At 46.2% G+C, this 22,405-nt stretch overlaps 1 protein-coding gene across 3 annotated transcripts in view; it reads left to right on the forward strand.

Moving 5' to 3' along the window:
* The window catches only part of LOC148010224 (putative amino-acid acetyltransferase NAGS1, chloroplastic), a 70,439-nt gene that overhangs the window by 24,769 nt on the left and 23,265 nt on the right, over positions 1-22,405 (forward strand). For all 3 annotated transcript variants that reach the window (XR_015689677.1, XM_087672640.1, XM_087672642.1), the window contains exon 4: positions 21,951-22,102. Coding sequence is in view for 2 of the 3 variants with exons in the window: in XM_087672640.1 (XP_087528766.1) it covers positions 21,951-22,102 (152 nt within the window). In the remaining variant the exon portion in view is untranslated. The remainder of the gene's footprint in view (positions 1-21,950; positions 22,103-22,405) is intronic.

The following is a 22,405-nucleotide window of genomic DNA, read 5'->3' on the forward strand; positions in this document are numbered from 1 at the left end:
TTTGGTTGGCAAAGCGCTTCATTGAATGCCAGAGTTATGTGTAGCTCGTCGGTTTCCTCATCAGAGATGAGTTGCATGCGTTCATGTAGGAGCTTGTCATAGTGCTTGTTAAGATATTCTTGCTCTTCCCAGGATAGCAGATATAAAAAATATTCCTCAAGCTACTTCCTAGGGAATGTGCTCATGTTTACAAGGACGTAGGCACATGCGAATAATTTGAGTTTAGCATTCAACTCAGTCAAGCAGTCTGTGACACTTCTGTTCGATGAGGGCTTGCTCGGTTGCTATCTCATGCAAGGTTTTGGGAGTTTCCCTAGGCTTTAGCATAGCTGGGGGCTCAGGTCTAGATGAGCAAGATTGGTCATTGCTAGGATTGCTCCTGTTTTCGGGGTTTTTATGTTTCTCGCGAGGCTTTGCTGCTATTGTGTCATGGTTCTTTTCGAATGTGACTGGTATAGTTTTGTCAACTTGTTGTGACAGTGTTGTATCTACTCTTGATTGGTCAATGTAAGTTCTGTTGTTGGTGGATTGAGTGTTGCAAGCAACCGTTGATGGTAATGGTTACTCTACATATTAGAATATATGGATGTGTCTGAGGTTTCACCGTTGTTAGAAGAGATGGCGATGGGTTCATTCATGGATGGACTCGATGCTTTATTCCTCAGCTCTTTAGCACTCTTGGTCTCAATCTTCTTGGCATCTATAGCCACTTGCAAGTGTCATTGTTTTCATTGTTTTCTCCTCTTTTTCTTGGGCAATCGAGATGTATACTTTAAAGACTCAAGACTCTGATCTAGGTCAGCCGCCGTTGATGTGCTTGGTTGGGTCTCAGCATTCTCTTTTCTTGGTGTGTCCTCATGGGACATAGTTGCGGCCTGTTGAACAGTCTTGCCAGGTTGTGAGGGTACAACTGTCTCTCTTCTTGGAGAGTCTAGCTCTTCAGCTAATTCCCTTCCGTTTAGCCCCTCATCCAATTGCATTGGTAGTTGCTCCTTTTTTTTTGCAAGTAAAATGTGGCTGATTATATTACTCAAAAAGCTGATTACAACAGAGTGCTCATGCTCAACAGACTAGTTGGAGCTGAAGCAAAGTCACCAGTACATCATGTATACAAGCCTCTCAAGGTGGTCTTGGGGGGATGGGGCAAGAAGCCACCCGGGGGGGGGGGGGGGGGTATATCGCCAAATGGGGTTGCCTGCTTGCACTACAAAGAACAAACCCTGGCCGCCCCAGGTACGCATGAAGTGACCACGGAGCTCCTGACGAGCCCTGGACTTGCCCTGTACCTGATCCCATTGGCCGCGGAGGGAGTGGATGATGGAGATCCAAAGCTCTGCCAAGGTCGCATGTGCTGAAAGTCTCTCTCCGCCAAAAGCCACTTGGCATCGCGCCTTCCAAATATGCCATCCAGTATGACTCCCTATGATCTCCCATATCTCCGAGTGGTCTACTATGGGATCTAGCACCTGGCGGATGGGTAGAGCCTCCAAACCGACCACTGCACATGACCCTGCCTCGATCATGAATATCGTGTCCTGTATCCCGGTCTCATACAAAAGGTGACGTCCCTAACTGATTGCTTGCCAACAGAAAGCTCCCCATGAGATATACCCAAGGCTGAGCGCTATACGTCGAAGGATACATCATGCTCCTCTCCACACGAGTTGCGCCTCCTCACAAGACCAAAGGCACTGGTTTGGGGTTTCCAAAGGCTGCTATGTGCAGTGCTTACAACCTCCCTTCTGCATCTGGGCAAGCCAGCTTCCCACTGCCAAGCCTCCATGTGCCACCAGCCATAAAAAATACGACACCCTCCTCGGCCTCCAGCTATCCCATAGGCAGTGCTAGAAGGTTCGTCAGAAGGGCTCCGTGATGCTGTGCTCCACCCAGTGCTTGCTGCATGACGGTGCCCAGTCCATATCCTCCTGCATCAGTACATGTTTGCCAATCCTGGCAGTGTACTCTAAGAACCTGGGTGGCTTTTTGGCGACCGCAGAGGCCGGCCATAGCCACTCTCCTGGATCCCACTCCAACTCATCAAACCACTCCCTGAGCTCCTTCCAGAAAACATAGGGGTCCAGTCGCCAAGTCTTCCCCTGAAGACCCACCACCCGAATCCTCCTCCACGAAAGGGTGGCAATCCCCTGATTCTGCTGCCCTCTGTTAAGGGCCAGACGTCCCCTCTCGTGAACGGCGAAGAAAGTCCCTTGTGAGGCGCCACCCACTCTACCTGCCACGTGAAGGGGGATGCCTGTTGGTGAAAACCTAGCTACCCATACCTCCCTAGGCTCTATCGGCTCTCGTATCGGGGGGGTAAGCCACTCCGGAGGTATTGCTGTGTCTCTCTCTCTTCTCCTCAACTCCACTCCTCTCGGGCAACTTGATACTTGCTGCAGCACCTCCTCGTCCGCCATCATGTACACCTCCCACCATGTCCTGATGGAACGATCCGGGCCGGCCTCCCACCCAACCCACTGGATGTGGGGGGTGCTCACCTATCTGTGCCCCTTCCCGATCTTTGACCTGGAGGTTCCAGATCATTGGTTGACGATCTATTTCCTCCTGGCAACTTGGGGGGCTTTGGATTAGGGTCTTACGGAGGCCCTGCCACACGCGGAGTAGGCTGCGAAGGAAAGGTGATCTGGGGGGGGGGGTGTGATCTGGGCTGACACGAAGACCCATCTCAGGGAAGGCCTCCACTCACCGCCAAGCCTCGGTTTACAATCCTAAAGGCCCTCTTGCAGCAAGACCTTCCAGGTCTGCCCGCCAGGTGTGAGACCGCGGACAACTAGATTGCCCATGAGGCACACTTTGATGCTCTGGGTCTATGATCCCAAGCCCTCCCTTTGATGTATGTCGTATGATGGTCGCCCACGCCACCTTGGCCCTGGAGTCCCTGGAGCCATTAGACCCAGACCAAAGGAAATTCTGCACTAGGCGGCGAAGCTGCCCTACGCACGATGAGGAGAAACAGCAACACGAGGTGATGTACCAGACCGTCGCTAGGAGGACCTGGTTAACCACCAGGGCTCGATTGGCTAGTGAGAGGCAAACCGTGCTCCAGTAGGTCATTTTCCTCCGAATAGAATCAAGGACAGGAAGAAACTGCTTGGCAGGAGTGATGTCGAGTCCCACCTGGAACCCTAGGTATTGGACGGTCTGCCCTCTGCTCACCCATCTAAATCCCAGGTAGATGCCCCACTCCGTGCTGGAGTCCGGGTCTGTGAGGAAACCAACCAACTTTTGCCAGTTGATTTTCGCTCCCGCTGCAAAGCAGAACATGTCAAGAGCTAGCCTTACTCTTTCCAGTATCAACGCATCATCCTCTATGTAGAGGCCTGTATCATCTGCGTACTCTGAGTCTAACAACTTAGTCTCCTCTCTCACTGGAAGTCGGAGGCCGCGTAATCCGCTCACATGTGACCTGAGGAAGTAAGACATCGCCTCTGTGAAGAGTAGGAACAGGTATGGAGATAGGGGGCAACCCTGTCAAACCGATCTCTCCAGCCAAAACTCTTCCCCTCGCATTCCGCCTATGAGAACCCTGTTGGTGGCCGATCTGTACAGGCCGAAGACCCCATGAATCCAAGCGTGGGGGAATCCCAATTTCACCATGGTGCCCTATAGGAAATCCCAATTCACCCTGTCATAAGCTTTCTCGAAATCCAAGAGTAGCACTGCCAGTTTTTGCCCACTGTGCTGAGCCCACTCTGTCGCCTCAAAGAAGGTAAATACATTGTCTAGGATGCTCCTATCCTGGACAAAGCCTGTTTGGGTGTCATGAATGATATCTGGAAGCACGGGGCGTAGTCGCCTATCAATCATCTTTGCTAGTGCCTTATAGGCCACTGACAATAAGGTGATCGGTCTCTACTAGGATAGCTCCAACCGGTCTCCCCCTTTGGGGAGAAGACTGATAAGGCCTGCCGAGAGATTCCCTGGCATTTGTCCTGAGGTGAAGATCTCCTGGAAAGCCCTCAGTAGGGGATCCTTCACCACTTCCTAGTAGGTAGTGAAGAAGGCCTTAGAGAGGCCATCCTCCCTCGGGCATTTCTGCCTATCCTGTGTATGGAAAGCCTCCTCTAGTTCCTTCTCTATGAAGGGGGCTAGGAGGGAGTGTCCCATCTCCTCTGTGATGAGGGATGGGATGTGATTCCATACCTGCTGTCTACATCCCTGTCCTCTAGCTGAAGCTGTCTCTTGCTGGAAAAGGCACGTGTAGTAGTCGGTGGCAATCTCCATCACCTCATTTGGGCTAGAACGGGTCCTCTCATACTGATCTCGAAGGCTGCGTATCTGCTCTCCCGCGGTGCGGGGCTGGTGCACCAGGAAGAATTCCTTGCACATCGTGTCCCTCTTTTGCGCCCAAAAGGCTCCTGAGGTGCGGAAAGAGAACTCCGAGCGCCTATCCTCTAGGCCAGCAAGACGGCACGCACGCACACCTCCTGCGCGTGGAGGGTGGGATCCCCTGGTGCCTCCTGCAATAATCTCTGCGTGGCTGCAAGGTCTCGCCGGAGTACTCTCTCCTCCTCCCAACACTGCTGCCTGGCGTGTATGGCTGCCTCTTGGTAGATTCTGCTTGACTTGGCTAGGACCTCTGCAACCTCCTCTGCTATCCGGTCCCTCCTGTCCCACTCTTTGGACCAAATCGGCTCTATCTGTCTCGTCACCTCCTCCCTCATATAGATCGAGTCAAGGATCCGATAGGATTGTGTGTCTAGGGTGGATGCTGGGGGGTCAAGTGTCAGGAGAATCGGGCAATGATCAGATAACGTGGTGCCTGCCAACTCCCCACTCTCCCACATAAAACCTGTCCAACCGCTCCAGTAGGACTCCACCTAGTCGCTTGTATCCCCAGGAGAAGTCCAATGACCTCTCCCTCTTGTGGAAGGTAGGGTCTTTTCAAGCATCACGTGCTCCGACTGCAAGCAAAAAGACCTCCCATGCCTCCTGCTCCTCCCCAGCCATGCCCTGGTAGTTTCTGTCCTTTACCTTGCTGGTCCTCCAAGGCCTCCAGGTTGTTGAAATCTCCTCCAACAATCTAGGAGTCCATCTCTGGGAGTCCAGCTGCGATCTCCACCCAGAACCTGCTGCGTGTCCTAACCTCCGTAGGGGCATAAACATTGAGGACTCCAATGCACGAGTCCCCAATATGCAATCTGATCCATAGAACCCTTCCTGCCACATTCGTCTCGTGGTCTCGTACAGAGGTGGTGAGATTCGGGCTAATAGAGGTGCATACGCCTATGGGCACCTATGGCGTGCTCCCAGTAAGTGTGAGCTGCCTGGAAGTATCTTCCCAACCCATTGAGCCTGGGTGTGGGTGAGCTTGTGCTCCTGCAAAAGCAGGATGTCGATCCGTCCGGCAAGGGTAGGCTGCAACTCCTGCCGAACAATCAACTTCCTGGAACCACGTGCCCCACTGTAGTGGAGACTATTCACATTCTAGGATGCAAGATGTAAGCTCATGGGGAAACCTTTGACTGACCGAACAGGCATTTGTTCGGTGTGGATGCTGCTGATGAGGAGGAGAGACTGTGTGGCATGTAAGTGCGCTCTGCCGCCGGTTTGGATGGTGAACTCCAGTCCCCCATGGTGGTCCTCGGTCGGACCATAGGGGTGATAGATGCTCCAGGTGGTACTATCAATGCATCTATCAGCCATGCTGAGAATTGCGACTCTGTACTCTGGTAGAAACGGGCCGCCTGTGTCGGGGGCCACTCGATCACGTCCCTCGGAACTCTCCACTATGGAGGGGCTCGAAAGATAATGCTCAAGTGTGGAACCTCGGCACCAGCCCACCAGTTGATGTCCATCATGCAACCTGGCCACTGCTGTGCAAATAGTGCTAATCCTTCCTCTCCCATCCACTGGGAGATGTGATCCGCCACCTGACTCTTCAACTCCTCCTCAATCTATGTAGTTGTCCACTCCCCTGAGTGAGAGGATTGGAGAAAAAAGGCATAGTTTGGTCCATCCTGTGGTGCTAGTAGATGGACCTTGCCCCTCCTTGACTTACGAACCACGAAGATCTCCACCTCTAGAGGTAATGGGAACTCTCCGCGCTCCGCAACTTGCAAGTAGGACCATGGACCACTGCGGAAGAACTCTTGTGGCAACAATTGTGCCTGTCTCGAGAAAGTGTGGCGGGTGGCAGGGGCGGATGAGCTGGTGGCTGTGTGGGAGGGGGAAGATTGCTGGTGCGCGGAGGTAGGTGTGTGTGGCTTCATCACCTCCTGTGGGAAGAGGGGGGGGTGGATTTGGGGGGGCTCACCTAACTTGGGTGCGGATCAAGGGGGGTGCTCGGTAGGGGGGGTGGTGGGAGGGAGGAGGATCGAGGGATGGTGGGATGGATGGAGCTGCATGGCGGGTGTGGGGGGGGGGTGGCCCTGGTCAGGGGGGGCTGTGGGCTAAGGTCAGTGGGAGGGGGGGTCATGGGATGTGGGGGGGGGGGGTGTGAGGGGCCTGTGGGGACTCAGGTGAGGTAGAGTGTGGCGCGGGTGGAGAATGTGGGGGGCTGCGGTCCTGTCGGGTGGGACGGACAAGGGGGGTGTGGAGTGCTCTGCCGAGATGGGGTTGCTCGCCCACCAACACCCTGTTGATGAGGCTGGGTCTAAGGAGCTGGCTGCGCCTCCCCTTGTCGTCTCCCTCTTTGCCATCTCTGGATCCGTGTGAAGCCGTCAGCGTCCACCTGTAGACCTGTGGGCGGAACCGCCTTGGCTCCGAAACGCGTAGAAACTGCTGCCTGATGCCCAAAATCGTGGCAGCGCAGGCATTGTCCTGGTTGCCCAGTCACAATTACTTGCTGCCTAAAGGAGTGCCCGCCTGTCTCAATCTCTAGGAACTGTGGGATATTCTTGACCTCTTTTACTGGTCCCTTGGCCCAATAGGACTGCCTCCACGATCTGTGCTGTGCCGATGCGCAACGTGGAGTGAAGGCAATCCCGAAGCTGGGCCCTGACTGGGGAATGTCCTACTACCTGACTATAAATCGATGTTTCCATTAGCTCCAGCTCCCTAGCTCGGACAGCTAAGAGCTGCTCCTCAGAGAGGACTACGTGCAAGGTGTTTTGACTGAGGGGCACCGGCGTTTGACCATAGGTTTCCATTGCGCGTTCCTTCTGGGAGAATCTACCTATCACGCTGCTGTGCTACTGGAGGGGGAGTTGCTGCAGGGGAAGGGAGCAGCTGGAGGAGGGGGGGTTTTTGGGACGGGCGGGACAGGGGTAGGGGGGGTAGGTGGGTGCAGGACGGGGGGGGGGGGGGGGGGGGGGCAGGGTTGGCGCAGGCGCCGCGGAGAAGCCAGGCGGTGGCGGTGGGGTCTTGGCGATGGCGAGGGGAATGGGGCGTAGGCGATGGCGGTGGCCTTGGCGATGGGGGTGGCCCAGGCGGGGGGAATGGCGATGGTGATGAGGCCCAGGCGTTGGCGATGGCGCTGAATCCGTAGATCGCGACGAATAAACGGGGCGGGGGGGTAGCGCGCGACGTGACGGGGTTGAGCCCCCTAGGAGATACACCGAAGCACTTATTGGTAGTTGCTCTTGGTCGGACATTTGCTCTAGACCCTTGTCTTTATCCATTGGAACATGCCTCCATTGCTTTTTATCAGAGTGGATGTTGTGTCTAGAGCTGTTTTTCTCTTGCTCTGGAGGTTCGGGTGACTCTAGTGTAGAACTAAGAGACGGTTTAGGGTTCCTATCATGTAGGCTTGGACGAAACCAGCTGAAGAAGTTAGGGTTGTATTGATGGGAAGCATAGAGATCTAGGATTGCAAGGTCTTGAGTGAGGCAGAAGATATATGCGCTAACATCAAGTACCATGCTCCCTACTCCTAGCTTGCTAGCCACGTGTAGATCTTCTTCTAGAAGCAATTTATCGTACAAGGGATGTTTTTGGACAGTGGTAGAAAACTGGACTTCATGGACTACTGCCAACACTTACAATGAGGTTGAGGCAATGTATGTGGGATCATTTATTGATGTCCAAAGGGCTTTCCTTTGATCAGCGAGTGTCATTAGTCGGTGGCCAATTTTGACTGCCAAACTTTGGTTGGAGTACCATTTTTGCACAAAGTTACCTTGTCCTTTCCCTTTTCATTTGATTGCTTTAAGCTTTTTCTTGTTTGTCTCACATTGAGCAATATAGCGTGAGGGTATCAAGCGCAATTCTCTAGCTGTGGCTTTTGGGATGTCCTTTATGACTTCTTCAGCGATAGCTACATAGCGGGAGTAAACATGTTGTTGCTTGTCCCAAGTCAGGGGTTCGGCTATGAACTTTGTGTGCTTTGGTGTTGGCCTTTCGATATCCACATGAATGTACGCATGTGTGATGGCTGTCAGCTTGTGATCAAGCTTCATCATGCACTTCATCTTTGGTTCATTGGTCAGATGCGTCATCTTCTTGGCCAAATCTTCGAGAGATTTGCCTAGGCTTTAGCTGCTTTGGAAGTGCCGGAGGTGTCAAGGATGTTGGTTGCGACACCTCTTCCACATGTGAATTACTAAGGACATGTTTCGCAAGGGGTATCATTACGGCCGAAGGCTGTGACTGCTATGATTCCTGATTGGAAGTAGTAGTGGCTAGTTCAGTGGATTGACCATTATTGATAGATTGCGGTGTCAAGTTCTTAAGTAGATCAGAAGTGGCCGTGTCTTTTGTTACCCTTTGTGCATTCACTTGTGCAGATTGAGCATTAGTTGAGCTACTCACGGTGGATTGCACAGGCATATCCTTAGGCTGAGAGCTAAGGGTGGTCATGTCCCACATCTTGGACATTTGGAAGCCCAGATGGAGATAGAGATTGGGATTGAGCAACTGCACTTGATGACTACTGTTGTGCTTCCTGTGTCTGTTTAAGGAAAGAGGGTGTAGGAGATTTGGGACTCTTAGGTGGACTTTGCATTGGCTGGAAGATTTGCTCATTAAACGATTTTGCTATTTGCTTTGTTGAGTAATTAGCCTTACCATGAGCAACGTTGTGCCTGTGGTGCTCATTTTCCTCTTGGGAAGTCAAAGGCTCCTTGGACACTAGTGGTCTTTGTGCATGCTGGACGGTTACATCTGATACTGCTTGTTAAGCATACTAGAAGGATCTACCTTTCAAATAGTCATGTTTGGTTTCTTGATTTCAATCGTGAGGGCTCAGTCACTTCAATGTTTTTGGCTTGAGACTTGGATTTTCGTTTAGATTTCCTCTTGCGTTTCTTCACCTTTGATATGGTCTGGCCTTCAGCTGACACAGATGGTTTAGCAGGGGCTTTTGATATCCAAATCCATTGGTTACTTGTGTAATACCCTTGAGCATATAGCAATGCTTTGGATATCCATCGCCACGTTGTGCTGGCTCTCCATTGATACCTTCATCTATAAGACTTGGGCTTCTTTTGTGGTATTCTACGATATTTGTAAGTCCAAAGCCTATCCTTGGCATTGTCTCCTAACCTTCTTGTTTCAAGCATGGCCTCGCTCACTGGTTCTCTCTGTTCAACATGCGCTTATATCAACTCTTTTAACAATTCCTTGCTCTTATTACTAGGCTTGCGTGGTTTGCCAAAATATTCCTCGTCTTTTCCTCGTTGTTGGATGAGGTCACCCTTACTAAAGGTTGTGATTATCCTCACACCCAGTAGTATCAAGTGTATCCTCTGTGCTACATAATCGGTCCTCTTTGTTTAACATACGCTTGTATCAACTCTTTTAACAATTCCTTGCTCTTATTATTGGGCTTGCTTGGTATGTCAGAATATTCATTGTCTTTTTTTTTTGAGGTTGGATGAGGTCACCCTTACTAAAGGTTGTGATTATCCTCACACCCAGTAGTGTCAAGTGTATCCGCTGTGCTACATGATCGGCCTCACACTTCATCGCCCTTTTGAAGGGTCTTCCTAGGAGGGTCTCCTTTCCACAATTAGGACTATTTGGAGGAACATGGAATAGTATAGATAAGCTTTTCGTTTCAATAGTTACAAGGAGTTTGCACTTTCCTATAAGTGCTTGTGGGTGTCCCTCGTAAGGATTAAGAGTTGCATTAGTTGGTGTGAGCTCTGGTTGGCCTAGTCGAGTCCATGCTTCATAGGTTAAGATATTAAAATTTGCTCCTTTGTCGATGAGAGCATCGACACTATGCTTTGTTTTTGCGGTGAGTTTGACCGTAAGATAAGCAGGCGGTACTGCCTTCATCTTTTGGGTCTTGGCTTATAAATTCAAGCCTTCTGATACATGCCTTTGAGTCCCCAATTGCACAACGAGATGTGGATTCTCTACTGATGTCTTGGATCGTCTGTGCAGTGTCGTTCAAGGTGCATCTATCGTCAGGACTGCCATGTCTAGTGATCCTCACAATTGTAGCTAGACGTTGTTGCATTCGGACTGCATCTATGCATTCGGCTTTGACTAGATGCAGTCCGAATGCAACATATACATGTTTTTGTGGTGTGGCCTTTTTGCCCTTGTTGGCTAGATTGGCCCATTGAGGTTCTAGAGTCTTTGTTTGTAGGTATGGGCTTTTGGTTGTTGTTTTGCAAGTGAGAATCTATGCTTGTGTAGAGGGATTACTACACTAGGATCTAATTTGGAGAACCTGTCACAACGCGTGTTTTCTCTTCAGCCTATTTGGGGGAGGTGCGGAGGGGGCAGAGTCCCCTCTGCGAGGGTCCTGGGGGGGCAGTCCCCCTGGCCTGTATGGCCGTTATGCTAAATACCATGCGTGATTTAAAGGACCGTTCGTAGCTAAGTTTTAAACTACTTGCTTTAGATTTCAGCCCAGTGATAGATCTATGATGTGCTTTTGGCTCTATACGGTCTCTGGGTTAGTTTCAAGGGTTAGATGTGTTAAATTTGTATTTTGTTCACCTGTCCGATTTTGACAATTTTAGGTCCAATTCTCAAAGGTCCGATTATGAGAATCGGATGTCCGATTTTGGGTTGGTCCAATCGGTCAATTGGACGGTCCAAGTCTGAGTGGTTTGATTATGGGTTGGTCCGATTTTGCTACGTCCGATTCTGGGAATTAGACGTCCGATTTGACAGGTGTCTGATTTGGAGTGTTCGATTCTGGATGGTCCGATTATGAGACATCCGATTTTTGAAATTGGATAGGGTCTGTCCGATCAGACAAGATAAGTTAGTCTGAGTCCGAAAATCGTATCATCCGATTCTGGGAATCGGACCATTCGATTCTAGGAATCAGACAGTCTCTGGTAACAGTGCTCGACTCCTGCAGACGAGTTTTTAGGGATGATGAAAATTGACTCAATTCTAATGATTTTGGTTATGAGGGGTATCACAAACTTCTAGAATGTAAGAATAGACCCTAATGAAGAATTGTATATACTTGGAATAGCAAATAAACTCCAAAATATAAATCAGCAATAAATCATACCCTATTACCCTGTTATGATAGCAGAAATCCCAATGCTTGTTTTCCTTTTTTTTTCTTTGTTTTTTCTTACCTAATGTATTCAAATCACAAAGAAAACACTTACACTACTCCAACCTGCTTTTCCAAATCTAAAAAACCAAAAACTTACTTGCTAAGAAGATCGAATACCTCTTCAAACTTTCTCGCTTCCTATCTATCTACCTCAAGCATCAGTTCAGGAAAACCCCTACTTCAATGCTCGATTCAGAGCGTGCAAGCACTTAGGCTTGAATCCGTTGGTCGCGGCAACGGAACCAAAATGTAGAGGCGAGCTCAAGCTCAACCACCAAGATCCATGGACTGCTTATTGTTCAAGCGTTTAAAGCCGAGTACTAATGGCTACCTCTTACATAGCTGACGCGCGCTCTCTCTCTCTCTACGAGTGTAGTGAGCTTACCTCCATGCCCAATCGAGTTGCCTCCTCTCTCCCGAGCACTCCGCTAGTTCCACGATCCAAGTGCAAGCTTCAAGCAAGCTTGATTCTCAAGCTCCACGTTGCAAGCTCCATTGCCGCGAGCAAGAGAAGAGAAGAGAAGAAGAGAGGAAAAGATTGAGAGCTTCTCCACCACGATCCCTCACCCTCACATACTCACTCCCTTACACTCTCACACCCTCTCTCAAGCACAAGCTCAAGCAAGCAAGCAAGAAGAAGAAGAAGAAGAAGAGGAGGAGGAGGAGCGCTATTTTTGGCCACACACAAGAATGAGCCTCTCATTCACTTTTCAACTTTATATACAAAACCCTAAATCCCTTCTGGGTGGTCATTTCCTTATTCCCTTTTTTACACGGCCGGCCGTGGCCTAAGGCCCTTTTTTCCATTCTCCTCCTATCTTCTTAGCTTCCTTCCTACCGCCCATCTACCTTTACAATTTGCACGGGTAAGAGCCCGATGCTCTTAATATAAATCATGGTGCGCCTTGCGTTCTTTTACAAAAGTATTGACTTGCGCTTTTTCTTAATGTGCCTCTCTCCTTGATTTAGGACTTTTTTGCACGTCTTGTGTTTCCAAATTTTCCTTGGCGCGCCTTGGTCTTCCATTCCACTTTTGCCTTGGCCTTGTCTTCTGCTTTAGATTTTCCGGATTCTCCACTTTGTTTGTCTGAGGGTTAAACATCTTGTTCGTCTGAGGGTTAACAAGGTTGCTGCAAAACACAGATATAAGATGCCTCTAGAGGAGTGGTGAGTGCTGGAAGTTGTGAGACGCAGGTTGTAGGTGCTTGGTTATAGTAGATGCAGCTGTTTGGGGCCTCTTTGATAGTAGACGATGGTTGAAAATAGTACAAATAGGTTGGAAAGTTGTCTCCTACAATAAAGGTGGTTAGATAGGTGGAATGGTGAATGGTGATGTGGAAAATGATGTAGATATAGATTTAGGTGTGGCAAAAAAGGATGGGATGGGTGGATTTGAAATTGTGGTGAAGGTATAGTGAATGGGAATGCATGCTTTGTTACTTCTTTTTGACTTTGAGAAACAAAATTTGAAGGAAAACTTGAAGGAAAATACTATTCTGTTTCTCTTTGGAAAGATTGAACTTTTGCCATTTTGGCAGAGGGAATGTTCTTTTGGAACTATGGGTTCGCTTGTCTTGGCATGCATTATTGTGGAAACTTCCAATTCCACCAAGTTAGAGACAGGTTCTTAGGTCTTTTGTTGGGTATTAAAGGTAGCTTTCACAAGAGCTAGACAAGGACAGCCTTTTGTAGTATGGCCTTCTCCTTTGCATCAACTGCATAAGGGTTTGTAGTCCACAGACCTTCTAGGGTTTGGGTAGTTTGGTGAGATATGTCTCTTTGCTCCACATCTATAACATTTGACTTCTGATCTCTAACCACTGTTAGACTGTCATCCTTTGTAACTCTGAGAGCAAAACCTCCTTGGACTAAAATTAGGACCAAACTCTCTAGGCTTTGGTCCACCGGGGGTGATCATCATGGTTGAAGCAAGATAGGCATTCATTTGTTGCCATCATCTTTGCAATTCTAGTATGAGCATGTTCTTTATATCACATCTCACTTTGTAGTGTAATCTATCCTCTCAAGGAGGAGTCTTATAGGTGTACCTTGGTATCGTTTGCCTGGTACATATGTGGCCAAATGCTTGGCTTGATGTTGCATCGTGGCTTGGTATTTGCATGATCCAACATTTGAATATTGTGTAGACTCCTTCTATGTATTGGAAATGGGCATCATGTTAACCTCAATAAATTTTTAAGGACCATTTGGTTAATGTCAAACCTTGTATTGATCTACACAACAACAAACTAGCACTCGTTATATCAAAGGATTCTAGGTTCATAAGCGAAGATCATTATATTGTTAGTTGCTACTCCTCTTGATCTATGTTATGGTGAGTGATTCATATGTATATTGACTTCAATAGTAGGTGGTAAGTCGAACCCCAAACCCACCTCCTTCGGGTCATAATAAAGAATCCATACCTTCGAGGCTTTGGAAAGAATACCGGTAAACATTTAAATGGTCTATAGATTGATTCTTAAATATGTTAATTATTCAACATTGTGAGGATTAGGAGAAGATGCTATGAAGCGTAATTTAGGCATAAGCTGAAATGCCTTAGGATTGACAATGGGAGAGAATATATGTCACGTGCCTTTGAGCAGCTATGTGATGAGAGGGGTATTAAGCGTCAGTTGACTGCCTCCTATACCCCACCCCAGAATGGTTTCGCTGAGCGGATGAATAGAACCATCCAAGAGCGTGTACATAGTATGCTTAGCCATGCAGGCCTATCATAGAGCTTTTGGATTGAGGCAGTTAGTATAACTGTGCATATCATGAATAGATCACCTTCTAGTGGTTTGGATTTCCAGGTTGCAGAGGAGGTATGGATCGTGAAATCTCCATCTTATGCGCATTTACGTGTCCTTGGATGTGAGGTATACTGTCATGTGCCCAAGGACAAGCGTAGTAAGCTGGATCCTAAGAGTGTCAAATGCATTTTTCTTGGCTATGGAGATGCAGGCGAGATGGGTTATCGCCTCTGAGATTCACAAGCACGGAAAGTCATCTACAGCCATGATGTAGTTTTCCATGAAGACAAGATGCATAGGCAGCCTGAGAAGGTGGTAGAGATACGCAGGGTTATATTCTAGGAGGAGCCACGTGCTCCTGCACAGCCAGTTGGACAGCTTGCAGCAGCAGTTGGTACACATGGCCAGGGTGTTGGACCGGTAGCAGAGCCTGTCGTAAGATGGTCTATTAGAGATAGACGTCCTTCTGATAGATTTGAGCCTTCGATGCATTATGTCTTGGTTATAGATACATGAGAGCCTTTCACCTATGATGAGGCTGTGCGGAGGGGTGACAGTTACTCCTGGGAGAGAGCTATGTAGTCTGAGATGGACTTCTTGCATATGAATATGACTTGGGATTTGGTTGCATTGCCTCACGGCAAGAAGGCTTTGCCATGTAAATGGGTGTACAAGCTGAAAAGTACCCTTGGGCATCCCAAGCCGGCTTATAAGGCAAGACTTGTTGCTAAGGGTTTTAAACAGGAGCATGGAGTTGACTTTGATGAAGTCTTTTCTGATGTGGTTAAGATGACCGCCCTATGTTTGGTTTTGGCCTTAGTCGCGCAGCTTGACTTGGACATGTATTAGATGGATATCAAGACTACATTCTTGCATGGGGATTTGCATAATGAGATTTACATGGAGTAGCCTAAGGGCTTTGCAGGACCTGGCAGGGAGCACCTAGTATGCAAGTTGAAAAGTCTTTATGGCTTGAAGCAGGCACCTAGGGAGTGGTATCATAAGTTTGATGCCTTTATGCAGTCACAGGGCTATAGTAGGAGTGCTATGGATCCGTGTCTTTACACGAAGAAAGCCGTGATGACTCATTGCTTATTTTGGTATTTTATGTGGATGATATGCTGATAGCAGGAAAAGCTTATGATGAGCTAGATGCTCTTAAATCTCAGTTGAAGAAGAGCTTTGAGATGAAGGATTTGGGACAGGCCTCTCATATTCTTGGTATGCGCATTAAGCATGACATGCATTAGGGACTACTCTACCTCTCACAGAGGGAGCACATTCATAAAGTCCTTGAGCGTTTTAGCATGCAGGATGTGAAGCCTATTGGCTGTTCATTACATTCTTATGTGAAGGTTTCAGAGGCCGATTGTTCGTAGACAGATGAGCAGAGGGCCGAGATGGCCAAGATCCCTTATGCATCAACCGTGGGCAGTTTGATGTATGCCATGATAGCCACTCGTCCAGATATTGCCTTTGCCGTTGGTGTTGTAGCAGGCTATATGGCTACACCTGGCAAGAAACATTGGGATGCCGTGAAAGGTATCATGAGATACCTGAAAGGCACAATAGATATGTGTATTTGCTATGACAGCCAGGATACTGGAGTTGTGGGGTACACAGACTGCGATTATGCAGGGCATGCAGATAGTAGGAAGTCCACTTCTGGCTATGTATTCACCTATGCTGGAGGTGTTATCTCTTGGATATCCAAGGTTCAGAAGTGTACGGCTCTCTCTACCATTTAGGCCGAGTATGTTGCAGCCATTGCAAGGAGACCATATGGTTGGGCGGTTTGGTTCATGACCTTGGGATTAATTCTGTAGCTATGCTGCATTTGGATTCTATAAGTGCTATTTAGCTTTCGTTTTCCATGTGAAGACAAAATACATTGAGGTGAGGTATCACTTTATACGTGGGGTCATAGAAGACAAGTTTGTTGTCCTTGTCAAGATCTCCACTGACGAAAGTCCTGCTGATCTGCTTACGAAAAGCCTCACTATTGAGCACGTTGCCTTCCTTAGGAGATTGATGGGCGTTGGATGAGATGACGTTTTTTCTCATGCTGTTGTATATGTGTACATTGTACCGTCTTTTCTTTTTCTTTTCACTCCTCATTGGGGCAGATTCGCCTTTAAGTGGGAGGTTGTTGGGGGTAAAGGCGCCTTTGCCTAGCTGCCTGTGTATTACTACACTGACAATATCCGCCATTGCACACTGTAAGTGGCGGGCGCTAGCTACTGCCACTTTATTCTTTATTCTTTTAGTGACAGTTTGAATAAAGGAAGGCCCGGTCACACATTGTGACTGTTGGAGTTCCCATTTGGTCTCTCTCTCTCTCTTTCTTGCTCTTGCTCTCCCGCCATTGCTCTTCCAAGCAAGCTTCGATCCTTCTCTCCTTTCACGACCCTTTTTATTTTTTTTCAACTATGATTTTATCTTGGTCACATTTCCCTGAAACCGTATTTTCTTAATCTTTCTCGTTGATGAGAAATGAAATTTCTTATAGAGAGTTCAAATTGCCACATAAGTGACTTTTCTACTAGAAGACTAGTGTTAACACTGATTATAACAAGAAATAAAATTCAAGTAAACTGAAAATGCAAATGTTACCACTTAATCTTGGAAATGGACACCTTCTTAGACCCAGAAATTGGTGTTCGTTGCAGTATTTATTTAACTTGTATTGCCAAAGGTTGAAGTACATTGAGATTCACCTTGATCTCCTTCAATCTTTAATACATCTTACTGTCCGTAACGACCAGCAAGCCTTCAACCAATTTGCCCCTTGGTTTGCTTGGGGATTAGCCTTCGATTTGCTCCTTCAATGACAAATGCTGGCCCAAACTTAATGTTCCTTGGTTGCTCTTTTTTTAAACTGAAATTCCCAAATTTCAGCTGCTGAATTTCAAGTAGCAGGCCCTAAATTTTTAGCACTCTTCACAATGTGGTTGGTAAACCCTTATTCTATTGTGAATTAGGGTCTAACAGTAAAAATTCTTCAATTGCACTATCTTGGGACTGAATTTGGCTGAGATTTCTCAAGGGAAGCTATGAATCAATTGAGAGAATAGAGAGTAAGCTAGAGAGAGAGAAATTTGAGAGTTTCATTGCCAAAATTATTTGAAATTGAGTGCTATTCTTCTGTGAATGGCTGATTGACTGCAGCCCACCATGAAAAGGAGCCTCACATGCAGTTTTGTGTCCTTGTGGGCCCCAAAATTTCTGTCACTTGCCTCCAATGGCCTCGTGATCAGCTAGGGGGAGCTGTTTGACAGCTCCAATGGTTGGGCTGACCACCAATTGTTGGGAAAATGTAGTAGTAACTCTCTCCTCTCCTCTCTCAATCTCTACAATGATGGAACGAGGCTCCACTAGTCTGTAGTAGCCTTTCCCTCACTTGCATGGGTAAGTTTTGCCAAATGGTAGCCTTCTAATTGCATTTTTTAGTAGTTTTCAAGCCAATTAAATTAATTTTCAGAATTTTAATCCAAAAATTAATTTTACAATTATTTTTTTCTTAGAAAAATAATTATACCAACCACCAATCAAATTGGCTAGGCTAATTTGTCATCCAAGCAATCGTGAACATTTATTAGTCCTTGAACTATCATTAATTAATTAATTAATGCCTAGTTCCTAATGTCACCACGGACATTAGTGGCTAATACAATAGTTTAGGTCAGATAACTAATTGGCACATGATATGTGCACCTCACATTTGCACATTTAATTAATGCTTAATCAAATGCTAAGCAAAGTGTTAAAATTTCATGTCCTTGTGACTTTTGTCACTGTACTCTCCATGCCACTCACTTTGGTGCTTCCACTTATTGAATTTGTGCTTACAAGGACTCCTTACTTCTTTTGCACCTAAAAATGCACCTTGAGAGTCCATGGTACCATATCTTACAGAATTACACTCTTGTCAGTTTCCTTAGGCCAATAATATATGCCTTGAGACACAAAATGCCTATATCTTGTCGTTTGATCTCTATAGTGCAGAAATAGAGTAAAGATCCTTTTGCACCTCAGCCTTGGAGCAGTTGCAAGTTTGTAACTAGCATAGAGAGATGTGCAAATAGCTTTACATACATCAGCATATCACCACAATGGTTGACTAAAACAGTATGACTTCACTTTTGATTTGTAGTCGTTACTTATGGTAAACTAAACTTTAATTTTGACATCTTCTTGAAAACAGAGTGAGAATGGGCAATATTGAGTTAAAAATTCAATAATAATTGATTAGCTTATCAAAACATCCCTAGAATATGATTATTACCAAAAGTGTCCTTAAATGGTCACTTTCCTAGAGAGTTATGTGTCCCATAAGCCAAAACCGGAATTTGGGAGGATCCTGTCGGAGTGAAGCAATGCGGAAAGGAATGACCAAGACAGAGTGAATAGAGAGAGAAGAGAGAGAGAAAGAGACAGTGAAACACAGAAAAGTGCAGTGAAGAATGCTGTATAAGGATGCAGAATTATACACGGGTGCAGAGAGAATATTTGCGTATGTCTCCACCTTGAAGATCTCGGTCTCCGTCAAGCCCTGAGGGTAGTCTCCACGGTCTGCAGCTTGAAATATGTGGGACACAACTGACTGAGACTGTTGGAGACAGAGCCTATAAATAGGCTGACAATAATGGCCAAAAGAATGCAGGTTGGCTGCAATTAATGCAGCCGACTCCTGCAGTCCGATTGCAAGCCATGTGGCACCTGGCCGACTGCTTGCCATGTGGCGCCTGCCTGCCTGCCACATGGCGCTTGCCTGTCCGGGGGATGACTCGCTAACAGATCCACTCATCAATAAACAAACACATTGCCCACTAGTCGGATCCCTTATCTTGTGAGTTTCAGCCATCAGCTCTCCCTCCAGTGTTTGTCCAACCACTGATGCCACATCATTAACAACCCTTGGTGCCCTATGCACTGCTGCTGCCTACTGATTCCAGCTGCTGGTGACCAGTTTTTACCCATCCTTACAGCTGCATTTACAGTTTGAGTAGGCTGCCTTGCTGTCCAGCCACTTCTAGTGCATGCTGCAGTGTGCGCTTATTGCAATGGAGGCGTAGTTAGCATTGCCTTCACCTTCCTTTGTTGTCACCCAGCTTCCTATAGCCTCTGGTGATTGGTTGCCATCATCTTCAAGTAGTTACATTGTTGCATTTACTAGTTCCAGCCCCAAAGGATGCTGCATTTTGGTTTCCAGCTCACTGCCCTTTCACTTTCAGTATCATCTTAGTTCCAACTTGTGGTTACAACACTTGGGATTTGTCTCAAGTGGATGTCACACATTGACACCTCTCTCAGTTTGTTCCCCCACGAGAGCCACCATCTGTTGGACAGCTCTCCCTCTGAGCGTCTTGTGCACTCGTTCCTTCATTTACAACATTCTTTCATTCACTTCAGAGCTCTGTTCTCTGTTTGTGTTTTTGTATTTTGTGTTTTGTGTGTTTGTGTTTGAGTTCTTTGTGTTTCACTTGTATGAGTGCATCAAGTCACCTGTATCAGCATAAATAATTTAATGGCAGCAAGCTTTATGGACTCAATCCCATGAAGGCTTTCTATCTTCTTTACAATCCACTTCATGCACTCATACACAAGGCTCATGATAGTACCCTTCATGACATCTATGTAAAATATCCTCAAATAGGTGCATGCATCTTCAAGTAGACTGGATGTATGGAATTTCCATCACCTTTGGGTTCTGGAAGGGCACATCAATTTTGGTAGCATTTTGTTAAGTGTGAAATGGTGTTGACTAAGTGAGATGGGTGACCGCTCAGGGAGGAGAGGTGTTCCTCAACATCATCTCATTTTAAATGGATACCAAAGCAAAAATTCTGAACTTTGGTGCTAGGAATTCAGTTCCAGTGTGGCTTGAGGGGGGTGTTTGAAATGCAATTCACAAGTCCACAGAAAACAATCTCTTGGTGCTGAGATTGGGTGATCCTAGCGTCGTAAGGAGGTTTTCAGGAAAAGGGTAGGCCAGAGGTCCTCCATATCCTTAAAGTTTGGGGTTTGGATGGTCATGTGAATTGTGGAGACATTCAAGTCAAGCGTGCAATGGGGTGACATGGGTGATCTTCCAAGGAGAAGTCATCACACATTCTAACAGGATCTGTGAAAGAAAGCTGAATATGAAAAACACTCGGTCACTCTGAATTAAGCATGCAACAAGGACACACCAATCTTCCAGGTCTATTGTCTACTATTATAGTGGTAGATACCGGTGAGTCATATATACAGCTGTATTTTGGGTACAAAATCAAGATGAGGAACCTAGAAGAAGATGAAGGATACATATTGATGCAGAAAAATGAATAATGTCTAAAAGAAGCTGCCCTCTTCTTATGTGTGGCGATGTTGCTCGAAATAAGGAATGTGTATTGTCTTGGGATCTGTAAGCTGGAATATTGGCTTGGTCTTGATACAAAATTAGAACTAAGCATCTCCTTGATTCAAAATTTATGCAAAGTATCACTCAAATTGTTGTCCATAGAAACATCATCACATTCTGAATAAGCATGTCATTAATAGGACCAACACAAATAATATCACTCTGAATCGAATTCCTGATGGAGGATATTTGGTTCATTTACTGTGACAAATAGATGGAAATGCTTTGGCATTTGTGTGATGTTATCTTGCACATCAGTGGTCCCTGATGACTATTTTTTGAATTCAGTGCATGCATGTAGTCTTCCCTTCCACAGATTGACAGATGCTCTTACTTTTGACTATCACTAAGATGATTCTTTACGGATTTCATAAGGTAAGATGACAATGATCAACAACTGGTGCATTTGTTTTTACACTAATGTTGGAAGAGGATTTATGATAGAGCCACGGTTTCGGCCTAAAAAGAAGCTGTTCTTAAATGGAGCTTGTATCTCAGTGGATTAAGCTTGAAAGTTCTGGAAACATTGAGTGTAACTTGCTTGGAAAAGGTCTCTTGAGGCATGCTATAGGTTGAGGTTGGCTCTTTGTTGATGGGTGAAAGTTGCTTTCCATTAGAGTTCTGGCTGATAGTCAGGTGGCATCTTACTGGTTGGATAAAATTCACCTCTAACCTGAAGTCTCTAGAGCAACCTCAATGCAGTGGCATCTCACTGGTGGTGGAAAAGGTCTTTGAGGCATGCTATAGGTTGAGGTTGGCTCTTTGTGGGTGAAAGTTGCTTTCCATTAGAGTTCTGGCTGATAGTCAGGTGGCATCTCACTGGTTGGATAAAATTCCCCTCTAACCTGAAGTCTTCAGAGCAACCTCAATGCAGTGGCATCTCACTGGTGGTATAAAGATTCACCTCTAACCTGAAGTCTTAGGAACAGGTTGTTTCCTGGATGATGATTGGTTGTGTTATGTAAAATAAACAAGCTGTTACATAGGAAAATATGTTATAGATTCATAAAATGAGAGATACTTTCCCATAAGGTAAGTTGATGGATCTTATATGTTTTCTTGTCTTTCATATCTAATGTATCTAGTGTCATTCCATTGGACTCACGAGAGACAATGCATGATGTGTTGCTTTCTTTGTTGCTTTTGTTTTTTAAGTTACTTTAGTAGCATTCTGTATTTTGGCCAGTGAGCTGGTTTGCTCGTTGCATTTTTGTGTCCAATAAATAGATAATTGTTTTTTCTTACTAGTTTCTATTAGTCAATGTATCTTCTCTATATCTTGTGATTTGATATGTATTTGATAAGTAAGACCATGATTTAATTTTACTTATCATGATTTAATTTTGGTACTTTGCAGAGAAGGGGTGTTGTTGACGGGGTTGACTTTGGGGCAACAGGAGAAGTAAAGAGGCTGGATACTTTACGCATAAAAGAAAGGCTGGAAGACAACTGCATTGTAATTCTATCAAATTTGGGCTATTCAAGCTTTGGAGAGGTTTTAAATTGCAAGTATGTGCCACCCTTGCTCTAATCCAAAATGGAAACAGATGTTGGAAGATACGAGAATGTCTAATAGAGGACTTAACTGAAAATTTGCACTGTTTTGTGTCCTTGCCATTGTAAAATCCCGTATTTTATTATTTCATTACTCATTAAACTATGCTTTCTTGCACTTGATCCTTTCCACTCTTGAATTTTTTCTTACAAGAGAAACATTTCTGTAAGTAGACATGCACTTGAGGCAGATGTGTGCTTGACCAAATTTTATGCTTTTCATGTATCGAATAGCGCTTTGTTTTTACAATGGTTGGT

Source organism: Lygodium microphyllum, chromosome 30, assembly GCF_053477565.2.
Source record: "Lygodium microphyllum isolate KBCC chromosome 30, Lygodium_microphyllum_v1.1.10, whole genome shotgun sequence".
NCBI classification, from domain to species: Eukaryota; Viridiplantae; Streptophyta; class Polypodiopsida; order Schizaeales; family Lygodiaceae; genus Lygodium; species Lygodium microphyllum.